This window comes from Balaenoptera musculus, chromosome 16 (assembly GCF_009873245.2).
Source record: "Balaenoptera musculus isolate JJ_BM4_2016_0621 chromosome 16, mBalMus1.pri.v3, whole genome shotgun sequence".
NCBI lineage: Eukaryota > Metazoa > Chordata > Mammalia > Artiodactyla > Balaenopteridae > Balaenoptera > Balaenoptera musculus.
Window position 1 is genome coordinate 2,809,982 of NC_045800.1, and position 17,500 is coordinate 2,827,481.

The 17,500-nt window shown below is 51.0% G+C and overlaps 1 protein-coding gene across 10 annotated transcripts in view; it reads left to right on the forward strand.

Annotated features, from left to right (window-relative positions):
• EBF3 (EBF transcription factor 3) overlaps nt 1-17,500 on the forward strand; it is a 117,169-nt gene that overhangs the window by 64,164 nt on the left and 35,505 nt on the right. For 6 of the 10 annotated variants that reach the window (XM_036829525.1, XM_036829529.1, XM_036829526.1 and 3 more), the window contains exons 7-8: nt 13,317-13,398; nt 16,997-17,141. In XM_036829525.1, coding sequence (XP_036685420.1) covers nt 13,317-13,398; nt 16,997-17,141 — 227 coding nt within the window. The remainder of the gene's footprint in view (nt 1-13,316; nt 13,399-16,996; nt 17,142-17,500) is intronic. The other 4 variants (XM_036829527.1, XM_036829531.1, XM_036829532.1 and 1 more) reach the window with 1 other exon arrangement.

A 17,500-nucleotide genomic window follows, 5' to 3' on the forward strand; every position in this document is an offset into this window, starting at 1 on the left:
ATGAATCAGAATGCCTCTCACCAGGGCCACAGTGAGGCCTCTGGGAGCCACTGAAGTTTTGAGCTTTCCCATTACACAGAAGGATGCTCAGAAGTGGGCCGTGGGCCCCCGCGCTCTGTGGTGCTCCGAACTAGAGGCCACAGAGCCGCAGGGGTGGCACAGAGCCTGCTGGGGACCCCGTGTCCCTGCAGATGTCACCGTGAGTCTGACTCAGAGCTAATTGCCAGGTAGTCATTTAACTCTGACTTCTGCAAAAATGGATGTAAATATGGAGGGGAAAACACAACAGTCATTCTCGTGAAGAGCAGCCTCAGGACAAAGACGAAGAATAAAAAATGTCTTTTGTATTTACTTGAAACAAATGAATGGTATCAGGTGAAAAATATCTGTCTGTGCTTGTTCAGATTTAAGGCCTACAAATTTGCACCTTATTTCAATTTCCTGCATGCACCGGAGGAAGTGCGAATAGCTTATTCAGAGGCAGATTAATGCAAAAGAGCTGAGGGGGGACATAAATCTACAGGCAGTGACTTGTACCATCATGTAAGTGTAATGATTATCAAACTGGAATCAGGGCTCAGAGTATCAGCTTAACACAGAGAAAATTTGCTTGATGTGAGAGTATTAAAGTCGTGCTATAATATATCCATATACTGTGACTAAATTTTATAGTTCATGAAGCATATTAGTATTACACTATATCCTGGTACATTCAAAAGGTGATTTCCATTTAGATGCTCATTTTTCATGAAGATAAATATGACATGAATCATAATTTCCCTGAAGTAAATATTACAAATAATAAAATACTCAGGCAGGCAAGTTGAGGAATGACAGTAATGTTTTCCATTTGTATGGTAAGTGACGAACCTTGTGGCCTATCAAGTAACAAATTGAATGTTTAATCTTTCTCCATGCAGATTGAGGATGGCAAAGTAGCAGCGGTCTCACAACAAATTGAGAGTTCTCTGGTGGCTCGTGGAGTATCAGCTATTTTGCCTTTGGAGGCCAATAGAGGGTGTCAGCAGAGCTTTGTCAAAATATATCACGAGCATGAAGTTGTAAAATTGCAATTTACAACAAGAAGACTTTGGGATAACGGGCAAATCTTAGGCATGCTAAATACATAGCAAATATTTAGAGAGGCTTTGTAAGCAATTTAAATATTGTTAGGGGAAGTTGCTTAGCATCTGTGGCGCATCCCAGAGGTAAAGAAGGAAATGTATCCTATCAAACGGTAAACAGTCTAGTCCAAATGATAAAAATATTCCTCAGCGACCAGCGGATGGAGTTAAACTAATAGGTTGAAGGTGGCTTCCAGCCATGTCCCAAATCAGGCTGGCCCTCCTGCGAGACACGCCTCTCGGTGTCTCGGCACTGGCCGTGGGGCATCATCTTTGCTGATTTATCCCCAAAGTTTGGAGTCCCTCCGGGCCTCGGGGATGCCGGGGCAGCGGCCGTTGTTCCTCTGATCTCCATGCTGTTGGCGCGAGGCGGGGTCAGTGCCACGCAGGAGCCCGGTGTGACCCTCCAGGCCACGGTTCAGGAGCGCTTGTAGTGCACGGCCGGGGGTGTTCCTTCTGTTAAAGGTTCTGTTGTATATTAATTTTAAGTTGCAGTGTCTGCTCTACAAGATGACGCCACTAGCATTTTGATTAAGGATTTTATACATGAAAAAATTTTCATTATCTGAGTTCCCGGAGCCCTCCCGATTGGTTGGCCGCCTGACCCGCAGCTGTGTCTCGCAGCGCCGGGGTGGCGCAGGGGCGGGAAGGGGTGCCCTGCGCTGTAGTCTTTGCTACGGGAGCAATTAACGGGGCTTTTGACTCTCGGGGAAGTCAAGACTCTTCATAAGCAAAAAGAGGCAACAGCACTTCAGTGGATTTTGCTCATTTTCTCTCTGTTTCAGGAGAGTGAAGACAGCACGCGGAATCTGAGTGAGCGCATCTGAGGGCGTCAGAGGCAGGGCTGGCCCCTGTGCCCTCTGAGCCTTGCAGGCTGCCTTTTCGGCACATGGGACAAAGCCAGGGGGAGAGAAGTTAAGGACTATGTCTGACTTTTTTCTTCTTTCTTTTAAAAAAAACAGGATATTCTTCAATTAATTCATCCTGTCGCTTTCCTTAATTCTTTTGATACCTGCTCAAATTAAGGGTGAGGATATCTAGTCATGAAAAGGTGAAGGAAAGCTTTGCTGTGTTTTTTTTTTTTTTTTTTTTGAATTTTAGACAGCAGGTTCTTATTGGTTATCTATTTTATATATATTAGTGTATAGATGTCAGTCCCAATCTCCCAATTCATCCCACCACCAAGCTTTGCTGTGTCTTTTCTTATCAGATGAGGAAAGGGAAATGTTTGTGAAACTCACCAGGGGTGTGCTTCCGGCGTTTAGCTCCCGGGGGGCTGCAGGGGCCATGGGTGGGTGTGGACAGAGCCCCCGACCGTGAAGTCCTCTGGAAGAGTCAGAGCCTGAGCTGGGGTGACCCAGCTCACAGGAAGCTTGGTCCCAAGTTTGTTTGCCTCCCGGCAGCACCGGGGCATCTGCCTGCTCCCCGCTGACGCCGCCATGAGAGGCCCTCTAGTGGGGACCGGCGGTACTGCGGGCCTCCCTGACATCAGCACCAATATTGTCCCTCTGGACCCCCAGCTCAGTGTGGAGCCCGCCCCAGTAGGAGGGTAGTGAAGTGGGGGTCAGAGGGGCGTTCGGGGGCTTCCTTGGGGGCCCCGAGCACAGTGACGGGAACACGCCGGCCTGCCCACGTGCCCGGGCTTGACAGCAGGCAGAGGTGACACGAGAGCAGGCAGGGCCTTCCTGAGGTTGCTAAGCTGCCTTGTCGGGATGGATGCGGTCCTGTCAGCTTATCCTCTTGGAGAGTTGCAGTTGAGCAGAACAAGCAGAGTGGTGCTGTCTGGACGCCACCTCCACTCCTAGGGCTGCAGGGGGAGGTGGAGGCACTTTTCCTGGCCCACGTTTTCTGCTGTCACTCCCCCAGCCCACACTGTGCCATCTGTAGGGTCCTGTGTACTCTCTGATCACACTGGGGTTTTGATAATTCTCTACCCTTTTTTTTTTTGTAATTGCAGAATCATAAAATATTTTAATTCCAAGGTTAGCAATTTTCTCTTGCATACTTAATTTATAATTAGCTGGTTTATAAACCTGTTCTGTGAATATAATTTTACTGTTGCCAAATGTTCTTCATGAATAATTAAGGGCAAATCCCTATTTATCAAATTATTAATATACCTAATAGCCTTGTTTTCATAAACAATGCATTGGAGTTGGATTTAAAGAAAATCCTTCTCTAAGGGATCTGGTGTTTGGTTTCCACCACGGTGAGGACCCTCTCGGGGTGTCTGCACAGAGGGACACTTGTGCTGTGTTGCTGTCACGGCCCCCGGCCTTCTTTCCTCCACAAAAGCCCAGGTATCAGTAGCTGGACAAACACAATGGCCATTCACCAGTGGGACTGGCCTCTTCGGCCTCGTGAACAATGTTGTTATTTGTTCCTAGCAGTTCAGCAGGAGCATTTTTTGGAGGAAATGTAACAGATGAAACCATCCTTTCAGCCTTTTAAGATCTCTTTTGCCATAATCCTACCCCCATTAGCAGGGTACCGCCTTTCAAAGCGAGGAAAGCAACTTTTGCATGCAAGTTTGGAGATAAAAAGCCGTAGTCCCAGCCCTCCTGTTAGGTGACCTGGATCCTGTAGGATTCAGGTCCAGAAGACAGAGGTAGAGCCGCAGAATGTGCTTCACCTGGGAAGGAAATGAAAACTCAGGCGGAGAGCTGGGGCGGTGAGGGTAACGCTCACCCAGGCTCCCGCGGCCCCGCCTTACTCAGCTCTCTTCAATTTCATCGAGGACAACAGAGCTGTTTTTTCTCCTTGGATCAGCATCCATATCACCTGCTCACCAATAGAAGGTTCCCAGCTGACGCCTATCAATAGTTTGAACAACTGAAACAATAAGCAAGCCCACCATGCTAGTTCAGAACTACCCACTTAGCATCAAACTTGTGGGGTGTATCAGCCAAGGGTCTCTGGCCTCCCTGCCGGGCGTTTTCGGGGCCGAGCATCTCTTGGGAGCGTGGGAGCCGGCAGCCCCGGCCAGGCGAGGTGGGGGGTGGGGGGGGGAGGCTTTTTTGTGTCTGCTGATTACCATCCGCTGGGTTTGCCGTCCACAGCCTGGAAGGAGATGAGGGCCGCGCTTCTCTGTTCTTGGGGCTGCCATGTGTGAGCCCCTTGCCATGTGTGTGCGACGCCGTGTGTGTGATTCATTCCAGAGCAGTTTTAGTCCTCATAAAATATTCATTTTGCTTGTGCAGGGCCCTGTAATTGCCGTCTCTCACCCTGAATTATTTATGCCTTGCACAGGCTGACAAAGCTTTGCCACGCGGCCCTAGATGAATCAGAAACACGGGTCTTTGCTGCCAACAGCGTTATAGTTTCACAAAATATGGCACCAGCGTCACTCTGGGCTGCCTCATCTCTAAATCCAGCTTTTCTTGATTTGACATTTTCTTTGCTCTTCCATTGTCTTAGGCAGGCAGAAAGGTTGCCTCTTAACTCGAAGCAGCAACCTTTCTTGCTTGCATGATAGCCGCTGTGCTTGAGAGGGCTAATGTATCTTTATTGCCTTTACTTTTTTCATGCTCGGTAACAAGACAGTGCTTGGGCCCACTTTAAAGCCATATATTATACATTAGCGATAAAGTGATGCAAATAGTCCTGAATACTCTTCAGACAGATAGTGGAGATCAGGCCGGATCTAGCTGCTTGTCACAAAAACAGAAAATAAAAGGTGACTGGGAACTTGGGCCGAGCCGTCCGCTCCCGGCTGTGGGCCGCACGCAGGCCCGGCCTGAGGGTCCCAGGTGGGGCGGGCGACTTGTATGGGCCCCTTTGCGGGCGGACGAAGCAATGCGGGCTCCCCACTCGCAGCATCGTACATGCATCTCTTCAGCATCCAGCCTCTTCCCCAGCCCGGGCTCGCCCCGACATCTCTCCGCTTTGCAGCCGGGCGCCCGCCAACGGGTGTTTCCTTGTGTTTCTGCGTTCCAGCCTGAGAGCGGCTTTCTGGCCAGGGGGACACGGGTGTGCACCATCCCTGCACACCAGGACACGGGCCCTTAGAACGCACCGCGTCCAGGTATTTAGGGAAACCATGTACCATGAATTAGGCGCTGGCAGGATGGAGTGGAACTCCTCCGCGAACCTTTCCAAACTGGAAAGCAAAAACACCCAATCGGCTCTGAATGTCAGGAGCTCTTGTTTCCAAGCCGAGACAATGACAACCTGCAACAATTCCAGTGCAAAATTCCCACGTGCCGAAGGGCTCCAGGAAAGAGAATCTGTGGGATAATATTCACACACAGGGCTGTACGGAGGCGTGGGGAGCTGGGCAGGGGGGCCCGTGATTTGAACACCTTGGTTCTTCCCTGAGCCACAGAAAGGGCTTAATTTACGGCTCCTGGCTCATCAACAAAGGGAGGGGAAGAGGGAAGGCTCGGTGCTGTTTCAAGTAATGGATGACCCGGACACACATTTCTCTTGTATTTGTTGACACGCAGGAGTAATGAAGTTAAAGCTTTGCACACATGTGCCCCTCATTAAGCTGCATTACCTGCATTAAAACTAATAATTGCCACTCAGAGCTGGGCTCCCATTAATCATTTATAATGTTTTAATAAGTTTTTAATCAGGACCTAAAAGGCTAGAGAGGCCGGCGTAGGCAGGTTCGACACTGGTGTCCTGTGTGCACGCACAGGCTTGATTTCAAATGTGATTTTTTTTTATTAATAATTCAGCCCACGAAGATGATGGTTCTTAATTAAGCAAGCTGGCATGGACGAGGAAAACGTGTGTCTGAATAGGAAAACACGAACAAGGTCTTTCCCACTTGGAGATTGGCGGGGGGGGGGGAAATAAACCCCAAACAGAAAACCTCGTGTTTGTTTTGAGGATGCTCTCCGCTGCCGACAGAAATCAGAATGGCAAGAGGGGCGATTCCCCTCATCTTCAGATCCCTCCAAACTCACACCCGTTCGGTGGGAGAGGTTTGAAACCCTAAGTTCGGGTAAGCATAGGCACTTAATCTCTGCACACGAAGTCTCTGTAAAAGTCTCCCCTGGAGCTGGCAACAAGTCAGGGGGTGCATCTGATGTGAGACAAGTGATGCTGGCATTTTTCTTAAATAAGGAGCTTCGTGATCAGAGCTGGCAAATAGAGCGGTGTCCAGAGGGAGTGAGGAGGCTGTCTTAATGAGCCCGCAGCGAAAGACAAAATACAGACTGATTGACAGGGCGAGTGATCTGCTGGGGAAATAACGTCAATGCCGCATCGCCCATTAGAAATAGAGAAATAGGTAAAGGGGGAGAGAAGAAAGATAGGCACTTGAAACAAGAACCCTGGTGTAAATATAGCGCACTTCACATTTCCTTTGTGTTGTGCGGTTGACTTCTTTTAAACAGATAACCTTATCAAAACTATCATGAACTATCAGGAACGGTTACAGAAAATACTAACTAGAATCCTGACAGCAAGCCAGGGAGGGTAACGGAAAAGCGCAGAGCTTGGGCATGCATTTGCTTCGAGAACGTCTACCTGGGTTTTACTTATCTGAGCACATTAAAACCACCCAGAAAAGTTTAACGCGAGTCGTACACATTTCTCCAAAAGGAGGGCTCGGCAGGCTCTGTCATGGGCGTGGAGATCGAACTGGCCGGCAAAGCTATTAAATCCCATCAGATCTCCTTGGCATCGTTTTAATGAGAATCATCGCACAAGTACAAGATCATGGTATCTGTAAGTGCCTCTTGACAGCCGCTGCTGAAATTGTGATGAAACGAAAAACCATTATAGCAGAAATTTAGCGATAAGGCTCTTTGGAGGGACGGTGGGGCCTGGTGTGGCTGTGGACCTCGAAGGGTTAATTTTCTAAACCTAATAATGTTCGATAGTGAGGTATTTGTCAGGAGATAAAGAAGTGATAGAATCTGGGAAGTGGGTCCCTTGGCGATTGTAGTACAAATATTGTTAATGCGGTGTGGTTACTACAGCGAGGGAAAGTAAAATAGCTCCAGCCCACTAGAGACAGCCTCTGCTACAGTAGAGCAGGAACCTCCAGACAAAGGCCAGTAATTGTTGAACCGCGAGTCAAGCCGTGGATATTTTCAAATCCTCCTCTATCTGCATTTCCATGCAGGATATCATGCGTGCCGGGGGACGGCGCCCACGGGGACCAGGAACCCGCAGTGGGGAGTCGGGCAGCCCCAGCCCCTCTTGCCCGGGAGGGAGGCCCCTCACAAAGGCCATCTGGGCCCAGCTGTAAAATTCAGTCCCGTCCCCCCTCTGGCCCCTTCCTGATGACGTCATGCAGGCACTACAAGTATATGAGACCCATAACTTGAAATGTACAAGAATTTAATAAGTCTGGTGTTAAAGCAATTTGTCATGGCATATTTGAAGAATAAATCAGACTAATGGAGCAGATTTTCCCTCCCGTATGGCATTACAGGACGCGAGCCCAGCCATAGCTAATGGCAGGAGTGGGAGAAAAAGAGAGGCCTGACATTAAGACCCTCGCATTTTGGAAATCCGATACGTATTGACCTGTGTACTATCTCAGTGCACAGATCTGATGTCAGCAGAGTGTACTCGTGTATAGGAACTGCTCATTACAGGTTTTCTGAAGGAAGCACATTGTCTCTGAGCCCCAGAAGCCGATCGGCTAGGATTGCTCAGTAATCAATACCGCAGCGACTGATGGCCCGGCACACACCACAGCTGCGGCCACTGCTTTCAGGGACTTCCCAGTAATTAGCCGGGACTTGGAGGCAAGCACTCCGCCACCGGTCACTTCCTTGTCAGTCAGGGAAAAGTCTCTTAAAGGCTCTGTCTTTTAATTTGACTCTTTCACTGTTTCCCTTCAAGAGGGCAGTAAGCGGCCGCGGCGACCGACACCCCGAGAGGGGCCGCTGCCCTGTGGGGCTCCTCGTCCCTTTGGGCGGGGACCTCCTCGCTGCGGTGGCGCATGGAAGCGAGGCGGGCGGCACACGCAGTTACCCGCTGTCAGGGGAACGGGTCAGTGGTGTTCAGTCCAGTCGCAGGCCTGTGCAGGCACCACCATCTCCTTCGGAACATTCCTGTCACCCCCCAAAAGGAGACCCCGTGCCCCTCAGGCACTTCCCCAGCCCCGCAGCCCCTGGCAGCCACCAGAGGGTGGCGACTTTCCCAGCTGCATCTTCCGGCCGCTTTTCTCGACTCACTCTTCCTTGTCAAGGTTATTAGGTATGAAAAGAGCCTCCTGGTTTTGCGTCCTGGATGCAGTCACTAAAGACATGGGGGTTCGATCAGGAATGGGGTCCCTGCCCTCCCGGAAACCCCGGAAGCTGTCAGCGCCGTGATTTACACACACGTGCTTTGGGAGTTTTGATGGATGACATGGAGGCCTATCCAGTGGCATTAGTTTGCTGCTTGTTAAGAGCTCAGCCTTAAGGTGGAAAATCGGGACTCCCCACCCGTGCCCCAGATACCAATACTTTTCAACCCTGGACTCAGGTTTCCCACGTCACTTGTGATCGAGGGCCAGGAGAGGAGGCCGTGGCTGCTCGGACTGAGGCTGGGATCACGTGCGGGAGGGGCTGCTGGAAGCCGGAGCTCTGTCCTGGCTGTGCCCGTCACCTGTGCTCAGGGGGCCCACCTGGGTATCCCGGCTTGCGGCCTCATGGCCTTGAAGCTTGCGGTCACTCCTGTTTCCAAGCACCCGCAAGACCAGGCCCCGAGACAGTCTAAAACTCGACAGTTAAAAAAATTTTCTTAAATCTCTGCATGTAGTGTTTCCTGAGGTGCTGCGTGGGACGTGTGGTCGCCACACGCAAAGAACAGCCGTGGAGACGGCTCCACGTTTCCTTTTTCTCCTCAATCACCAGGGTGCGCACGCCAAGCCCACTGCATTTCTAAGGAGACAATCCGTTTCTCCTCTGACCAGAGGGAAAGAAATCATTATGACATGATTAGTGGCTTCGGCTAGGTGAGGAAGAGCAGTGGCAGGGAAGGCGGGGAGGATGAGTGGTATTAATTACCTAACGCTTGCTGGCGAGATAATTTTATCAGCGATTTGGCCATTGGTAAGTTGCAGCGTTTGATAAAAGTGGGCAAGTTCTTAGCTACTGGAAACAGGAGGGAAGGGGCTGGTGTCAGATGAGATGCATCTCATCAGCTTTTCTCTGACAAACCAAATTCATTCCTTATGTAATTGATAACGGCCTTGGCCAATTACTTCACACATTACAATACACAGAGGCCCCCTTTACAGGTTTTGCAGGGCTGTAATTAGCTATGCTAATACCCCCTTTATTGGCCCTAATATTGCTCAACACCTTTTGCCATCCTGGAACCCACTAGAGCCCCATGGCCTGTCAGGACCGCTGATTATTGAGAAGGATAGCTTTAATCAAACATAATTGCAGTTAATTTTTCTCTCCTGCTCTCTGTTGCCAGCGTCTAATGCCACGGACTCCTTGATATTCCATTAAATTACAATTAAACAGCCTCCTTTGTTTCTGATTGTCCTGAACAACACCACAAAGTTCTGTAGCCGCTTAAAGGAGAGTGTTTGGTCCTAATTGCCTGCTGGCCCACAAAGGGCCAATTTACACAATACCCATGTAGAATTTAAACAGTTCATAATGTAATGGATATTACACAGGAGCCTAACACTACAATTAAAATGATTTTCATCAGATAGAGAAGCCCTGGTTAATCAGCTTCATAAAAGTAAATATAAATGAACTAATTCATAGCTTAAACACACAGAAGGGGAGCAGACTTTGAAATCGGTTACTGAGGTGTGAGGGCTTGCCCCTTCTTGCGTGATACCCAGAGTGGGCTCCAGCTAACACGGTCAGTCCTGCTGTTCGAGCCCCGCTGAAGGTGCCCGTGTCCTGCCGCGGAGCACTTCCGGGGGCACTGGCATTATCGGGGAGGACGCTGGCACGGATGCCGCCGAGGCCACACTGAACTTTCTGCTGAGCAGAACTGTCCCTGCAGAAGGGAGGGCGGCCTTGGAGTCTCCAGCTCAGGCTCAAGCTCTCAGTGGCTGGACCCAGCAGCTCTCCCGTCCCTGCCTCCCAGTTAGAGGGCCCCCGGGCCCATCTTCACAGGATGCCCCAGAGTCGGGAGAGGCAGCTTGCTGCTACCTGCTCTCCTAAGAGCGAAGGAGATCACCCACGTGGCTCCTCTGCTAATCCCCGCGCGCCCTAAAAGAGGAAACCTGACTTCCAAAGTAATGAGATCACACCTTTCCCCCTTGTAATCGCTGCCGAGAACTTTCCAGGATTTTGTGCGCTGTTTCCGAGCGGAACATTACTGGGGAGTTTCGACTGATGTGTAGCAGTTTGCCCTGAGCTGCTGCTTCCCCTCCTGCCTGGGAGAAACAAGTAAATAAAGCCCATATTTCAAGCTTGATTTACTCTGGTACCTACTGTGAAAGATGATGACTCTTTAGGGAAATAAAGACAGGGTCAGGGAATTAGTGTACATAATGGTCATTTTGAGGATGGGCCAACAGATGCAGCCGGGAGCACACTGTACAATTAAGCATAATGTACTAATGACAGGTTAGAATTTTTACCGCCTCCTTGCCATCGAGCAGCAAATCCATGGTTAGCAGTAATAAAGAGTTTATTGGTGTTAAAGCCAAAGATTTTCTGACATAGGAAAGATTCTTCCTTTCATAACAAGAGTATTAAATCCTTTGTGTACCAGACTCTAGAAGTGAGATATGTAACGTGCCTGTCAGATATTTCTTAGAAAAAAGCCAATTAAAGGGTAATTGAGTGAAGGATGAGAACCACCATCTGACTTCACGCGTCCGCGTCCCCTTCTCACGCTACCCACGCGCCCCAACGCCAGTGGGCGCTCGCTGGCGGAAGAAGCACACGCTCGCTCCGGACGTGACGGTGCGCGGGGTTGGGAGCCGTGCGCTGGCTGGGCCGTGCCGCCCACCTCAAGGAGGCCTGGTTGGATCCTCGAGGAACCGAAATGAGGGCGAAAACTAAGCGCAAGGCTCCTCTTCCTCCATAAGGGCCCAACCTGCGCCCGTTCCCACGCACGCTGGGCCTTATTTCGTTTGTGTGACTGGGGCCCGAGTGCCCGGGAGCGATCCTGCTCTGTAGGGCCGTACACTCCAGATCTGCAGGTCTTTCTAAGTCCTCTCGCTGCTTTTTGAGAAACTTTGAGAAGAATCCTACCATTGCCTACACGTCCAAAACGTGTAAGTGTGTGTGTGCGTGTGTGCATGCACACACGCACCCACCTGCTCCGGAGTTGACCCCGAGATGCTCGGGATGGTGAGGGGGCCCAGCGCCCAACTTTGCCCATTTCTGCAGCTGACGGCAGTGAAGGCCCACGGGGGCCAGGCCACTCATGCCCACAGTGGCCATGCACGGCGAGGGCCGTTCAGGCTCAATGCCCGCTCTGCTCTCCGGGAGGTGAAAGGGTGAACTGGCTAAGCAGACATCGAGGAACTTAAAGAAACCTCCTCTGGAGGGGGGGAGAAATCGGACCACAGAAAAGCTCCCCCAGTCAGCTCCATGCAGATGAGTGGCTCCGGGCGGTAGTGTGAGGCGTAATTGCGCCGTGTGGCTGCTGCCCCCAAAGTGAGAACCTAATTGCCTGACAGGACGGTAACTTTGTGACGCCCTCACCTTGTTAGGCCCTTATGCGGCTGGGCGCAGGGGGGCCGCAGGTGCGCTTAATTTACCTCGCTGCGGAGCGCGTGGAGCTTAATTGCGCCGCGGTTGTTAGGAGAAATTGGTGGGTGGACGGCCGGGTGGCTTACTGTACGCTGATGGCAGATGGTGTTCAGAGGCGCGGTGAGCTAAGTGTATAGGTGAGGCGAGTTAATAAAAGATGTAAATTCTGGCCTAAAATAGTGAGGCCGCGCGGGATGTAAGGAAATTTAATTAAGTGGCCACTATTCTTTTTCCCATCAGTCGGATTTTCCTCTGCCCTGGTGGAAAGTCGTCCGGGGGATGTTGGGAATGCAGCTGGAGACATGAATCTCAGCCTCCCCAATCTTTTTATTTTCTGATATGATAATCAGCCGCAAGGAAGCTTGACTGTCAGGTTGAAGTCAAGGAAATCGTGTGAAACTTCATAAAAAATTAGTTATCAACCAGTAGGACAGAGGATATTTGGAAAGAAGATAGGGGAGACGTTTGTTGATAGCCTTGTAGATGGGGGTGTCAGCCCAGAGGCCCCAGCTTTTCTGGGCTCAGGACGCGGGCAGCCTTCTCCAGACAGCCGAGCTGGTGCAGGGCCGAGACCCCCTGTTCTCCCGTGGCCGGCGGTGCAGCCGGGCCTCCCGGGGTCCACGCGCTCCTGTTGTGAGCCAGAGCTTCCATGTTTGTCACAGAGCACGCGGGAATGGGGAGGACAAGGTGATGATATTTCTGTCACAGCATCTCAACACTCTGTCAGGACCCCTGAAACGTCACGCTTCAGAACAAGGCCAGGCCTTGGCGGGAAGCAGAAGCAGCGCTGCGACCAACCTCCCCTCCAACCAGGGCAGCGCCTGGTCCCCTCCCCCTAAGCGACGGTCTCCTTGCCTCATCGCGGGGGCGAGGGGGGCGGTCTCGATCGGTCCCTTAAAACCACACGTAGGCCTTTCACAGAAGTCGTTGCCGCCCTTAAAACAGCACCGCAGATCTTCTCTTAAGAGTCATACCTATTGTAACTTGAGAAGCCCCTCTTTAAAAGTGTGTTTACCTAGGCAGTGATGGCCCCTGGGCTTGGGTTGCCAGGTAGAATTCAGCACGTCCAGTTAAATTTGAATTTCGGAGAAACAATTTTTTTTTTTTTTTTTAGGATAGGTATGCTTTGGGACAGGCCTAGCCTAAAAAATTATTCGTTGTTTATCTGAAATTCAAATTTAACTAGGCATCCTGTGTTTTTATTTGCTGAAGCTGGCAGCCCTCTCTGGGGTGGACAGGTCCCCAGTGATTAATGGTCGTGCAAAGATCCAGGTGAGAAATGGCCAATTTAAGTCACGGTTGTTATTATAAAGCTTGGAAACCCTCACAGTGTCAAGACAAATGTGAGTCACTGCTTCCTTGTGTGGAGATCTTCCACAGTGGCCAGTGGACCCAGAGGTGCCTGTCTGGCCTCTCCCGAGTTCTCTCTCTCCCTATTGCCCCCTACAGGGCAGCCAGCAGGTGGTATGGGGTCGGCTCCCCATGCAAGAGCGTCTTTCAAAAAAGTCTGTGTCTTTTGTCTGATAACCCTAACAAATATCCATTTTTTGTATTTTTATAGATTCTTTCTAAAGTTTTTCCTCAAGTGCAATCAGAACTGTTTGAAGAATGCAGGCAACCCTCGGGACATGCGAAGATTCCAGGTACACGATTCTGGACCGTGGTCCAGACTTAACACTATGAAAGTTGAATTCCCTGATGTTGCAGTTGTTCGGAAACCAATCTTTAGTTCTCAGGGGCTTGGGTGCAAATGAGCCAGGATGGGCTCATTCGAAAGAATATTTAAATCGAATGCTTTAAAAATGATCTGGCACCTCAGTCCTCCAGAGTCATGGAGCCCAGGTGTGGCCCGTGACAAAGTGAAGCTGGCTCTGGAAACGTGACCTGAGCTTTTGCTCTGATGACAGGGTGTGCCTCTGCCTCCTGGGGCAGTGCACACCGCCCTGGCCCTCTGTGTCGGGCTGCGGGGTACCCCGAAATCAGAGTGATCGGGGCTGTAGGTTAAGGTGGGGTCTGTCTTACATCCGATCGTGGTGAGTCCTGTGGGTGTGTTTCAAAATGACTGTTTTAGGGTTTCTGCAAGTAAAGTCCTCATAAGGATAGCCTCTCATTTAGTCTGTTTCCTCAGTTGGACCTTGCTGTTCATGCTTGTTCGGTTGGTTAGACTTTGGAGCCCATGCTGAAGGTCTTCCTTAGGGATGGATTGATCTGTGGTGGGGGAGGACCACTAGGTAATATATGGGGTGTACTCAGGACTGAGGGCGCTGCAGCTGTTCCATGCAGGCCTCTACCAATTCCAGAATGTTTCCCCAGCTCAGCTTCCCTCCCCTGAGGCTGGGCTGTTCTCGCCTCCTTAATTCCACACCTGGGAGCTAGACCGTGTTCCTGAACCCAGGCTAACTTGTCCTCTGGTTAGTTATCCTCCAATCGGAGGATTTCCTCTCGAGGAGAGGCGTGGAGAGCCAGTGGGCTCAGGGATGAGTTCTGATCCAGTCATGGTTTTCTTGCTTTTGTTTGTGAATGACTAGGAGGTGACTTCAGGGTGAAGTGTGCTCAGCACACATGATGGATTGTTTTGCTGATTTTAATTGTAAAAATATCTGGGTTGGGACCCAAAACCACTCCTGGTCCCTACCCAGCAGAGAAGAATTTGGGAGCTCACTGCTAGGTTGGATGTGACCAAATACTTCTTCTTTGGGATTTAGACTAGTTTACCATCAAATTACTCAAGGCTTCTTTTTAGAAATGTAAGTTATGCTTCAGTCTTTAGGCGAAATGTGACATCTGTCTTGACATCCAACCAGCCAGTCAGAGCGGTGGAGCTGGTTGGCCCGCCCACAGTCATGCCCTGACCCTGGGGGGGGGGGCGGTGTCTCTTGCACACAGTGGGGCGGGCTTCCGCTTCTCTTGCGCGAGGCTTCACATTGATCTGTCGAGCAGAGTGGAGGTCACACGTTGGCTCGCCAGTGGCCGAAGGCAGCATCAGTCACAGGTGGAGCCCGCAGTTACTAGAAGGACTTCCTCCCTCTCTTTAGCTAATCTCTCTGTCTCTCAGGAGGTTTAACTGGACTTAACACTAGGTCAGGGCTTACACAACGTTTCCAGTGGGCACCACAATCTCAGCATCTTTCTGTAGGTGCACCGCAGGGCTGGCCCGGCCGAGAAACAAACACAGCTTGTCTGCTTTCTCTGCTCAACTATGCTTTTCCCTTGGTGACTGACCTATATAGAGATGACAGAGCAAAGACAGTGTCCCTTTTTATTTTTATTTTTACCCTTTCTTGTTTCTTTAACTTATCACGGTCTGGGAATGTAAAGAGGGTCAAGCCCGCGGCTCGGTGTTAGTCCTGTGTCTTTGCACCCCATTCGGGGGCAGTGTCGGTAGAGGTCCCCCTGCGCCCAGGGCGGGGCCTGGTGGACAGCCTGCCAGGTGGGTGCCTTTGTGACCCCGGCAGCCCTGCGTCCCCTGCATAGCGGCTGCCAGGCGAGTAGTGGCCCCAGAGTGGGGTCAGAGCCACCCCTGCCAGGGCAACGGAGATAGTAGAGAGAGATTATGGTGAGATGTCTGAGCCTGGACCCGGGGACGCTGGTGGTGGCACTGATATTATTTCGAGGCACAGAGGGGCCTGATGTTGTGGAGACTTTAACGATCTTGGCAATGCCCACAGCCAGAGAGAGTCATCTGGGAAGGTGTTCCCTTCTTTTGCGGGGGGTGGGTGCAGTGGGTACTGGTCCTGCTTAACGGTCTTCTTGTGGGGCCTGAGATTTTTATAAAAAATCAATTACTCACAGATGTATTTACATATAAGTATACAGCTTTGCTTTTTAAAAAATCTTATTTATTTACAATCACTTTTATGTATCATTTTTTCTTAACTAGTAGACTTTCTTTTTTAGATCAGTTTTATTTAGGTTTACAGAAAAACTTCACAGAAAGTGAAGAATTCCCATGAGCCCCTGGCCTCCCCTCCCCCCGACTCTCCTCTGTCATTAGCATCTTGCATCGGTGTGGCTCGTCAGTAACGGAGGTCCACTGTAGCTGTGGCTTTGAACGCACCGTGCGTGGCATGCCTTGACGTGTGCCCACCCTCCGGCCCAGCTGTTCTCCGCGGGGTCGTGGTTCTCTGCGTGGTGCCAGCCCCCTCCACTGCCCAAACGTGGCAAAGAACGGGACTCTCTCCACCCCAAATCCAGGCTCCGGCCCCCAGGTCCTGCTGTAAGACCCAGACTGAACCTGCGCTCACATCTGTGCTACCCCAGCTATTCTGGAAATAATGCAGTATACAGACCCACCTCTGTCCGAGGAAACTCTCAAGGCCGGTGTAATTTCCTGTTTCCTGGGTCCATTAGGTAGGGGGTGCCATTTCTGGGGTGCTTGTTCCAAGCTCCCCTGGGAGGACGTCTGGGGCCCTCAAGGCTGTCCCTGCCGGTGTGACTTCCTTTTTTACTTCTGCGAAGCACTGAGCACGTGAGGGAGCCCGGCCCCCATCTCCTCCCCGGCCACCCCCCCGAACCTGGACCTCAGGGCCGCGCCTTTCCCTCCAACAGGATCACACTCCCTTGGTAGAGCAGGTGCTAACCATCCTCGCCATCCTTCACCATGAACTTGAGAAAGGGAACTTTCCCTGCACTGAAACCATTTTATTCCTATTCAACTCGGTCTTTTCAGATGCAAAAACGTTCATTACCAGACGTTGGATGTAATTGTGACATTGACCCGGGGATCATTTGATGATAGGATGTGGGTAGCAGAAGCAGCTTCTGATTTATGAAGCCTTTTTTTGGGAGGGGGGCAACTCTGAATCCTCACAAGTCTTCCAGGAAGGACAGTCTCCAGTGAACTCATTTTAATTAGATAAACTATCTAATCAATATGTGAACAGATCAATCAAAATAGCAGCTTTAAAATGAGTGGCTGGAGGGGTGTTTCTGAAGCTAATGGTGAGAAGAATATTTCTGTGAATTGAATTCACTTGTTAGCATAATAGGAGATTAAACTGTAATTAGTGCAGCGGGTCTGGAAGAGAAGCAATCTTGAGTCACAACAAAACCGCCCACCCACCCCATTAGCCAAAAAAGCTGTGCGCGCACATGGCCTCGAGGGGGATCCGGGAGCAAGAGTGGGTCGCTGGCTCGAGACCTTGGGGGCTGGCTTGCTGGGGCACCCATGAAGGGGCCTGACACCTGGCAGGGCCCCGCCCCCACCTCCGACTCCGGTTTCACCTGCGCTTGTCTCTGCAGGTTGTCGTGTCGACCACGGTCAACGTGGACGGCCACGTGCTGGCCGTGTCTGACAACATGTTTGTGCACAACAACTCCAAACACGGGCGGCGGGCCCGCCGCCTGGACCCGTCAGAAGGTACGGCCCCTTCTTATCTGGAAAATGGTAGGCACATGCTACATGCCTTTTTTTTATTTGCGATGCTTCTTTTTCTTTGTGCCATCCTTTCTGTTGATTCACGCCCAGTTGCTCCCGCCAGGCCCCCTCGCTGGTCAGACCCCCGCCCCTGGGACGGAGCCCCCCCACCCCCGGCATCCCTCTCCCCTCCCTCACTGGCGGTCTCAGCTTTCCCACCCACCTCACCTGCCATGGCCCTCACTTTATTGGTTTGTCTATGTCTAGCTTTCTTTTGCCGAGCACTTTTCCTGCAGATTTAATGTATTTGGTTTTATTTTGGCTTGTCTAGCCCCCATCCGGCTCATCCCCAGATGCTTTGGGCACCTTTTGGTGGGCGCTCACATCCT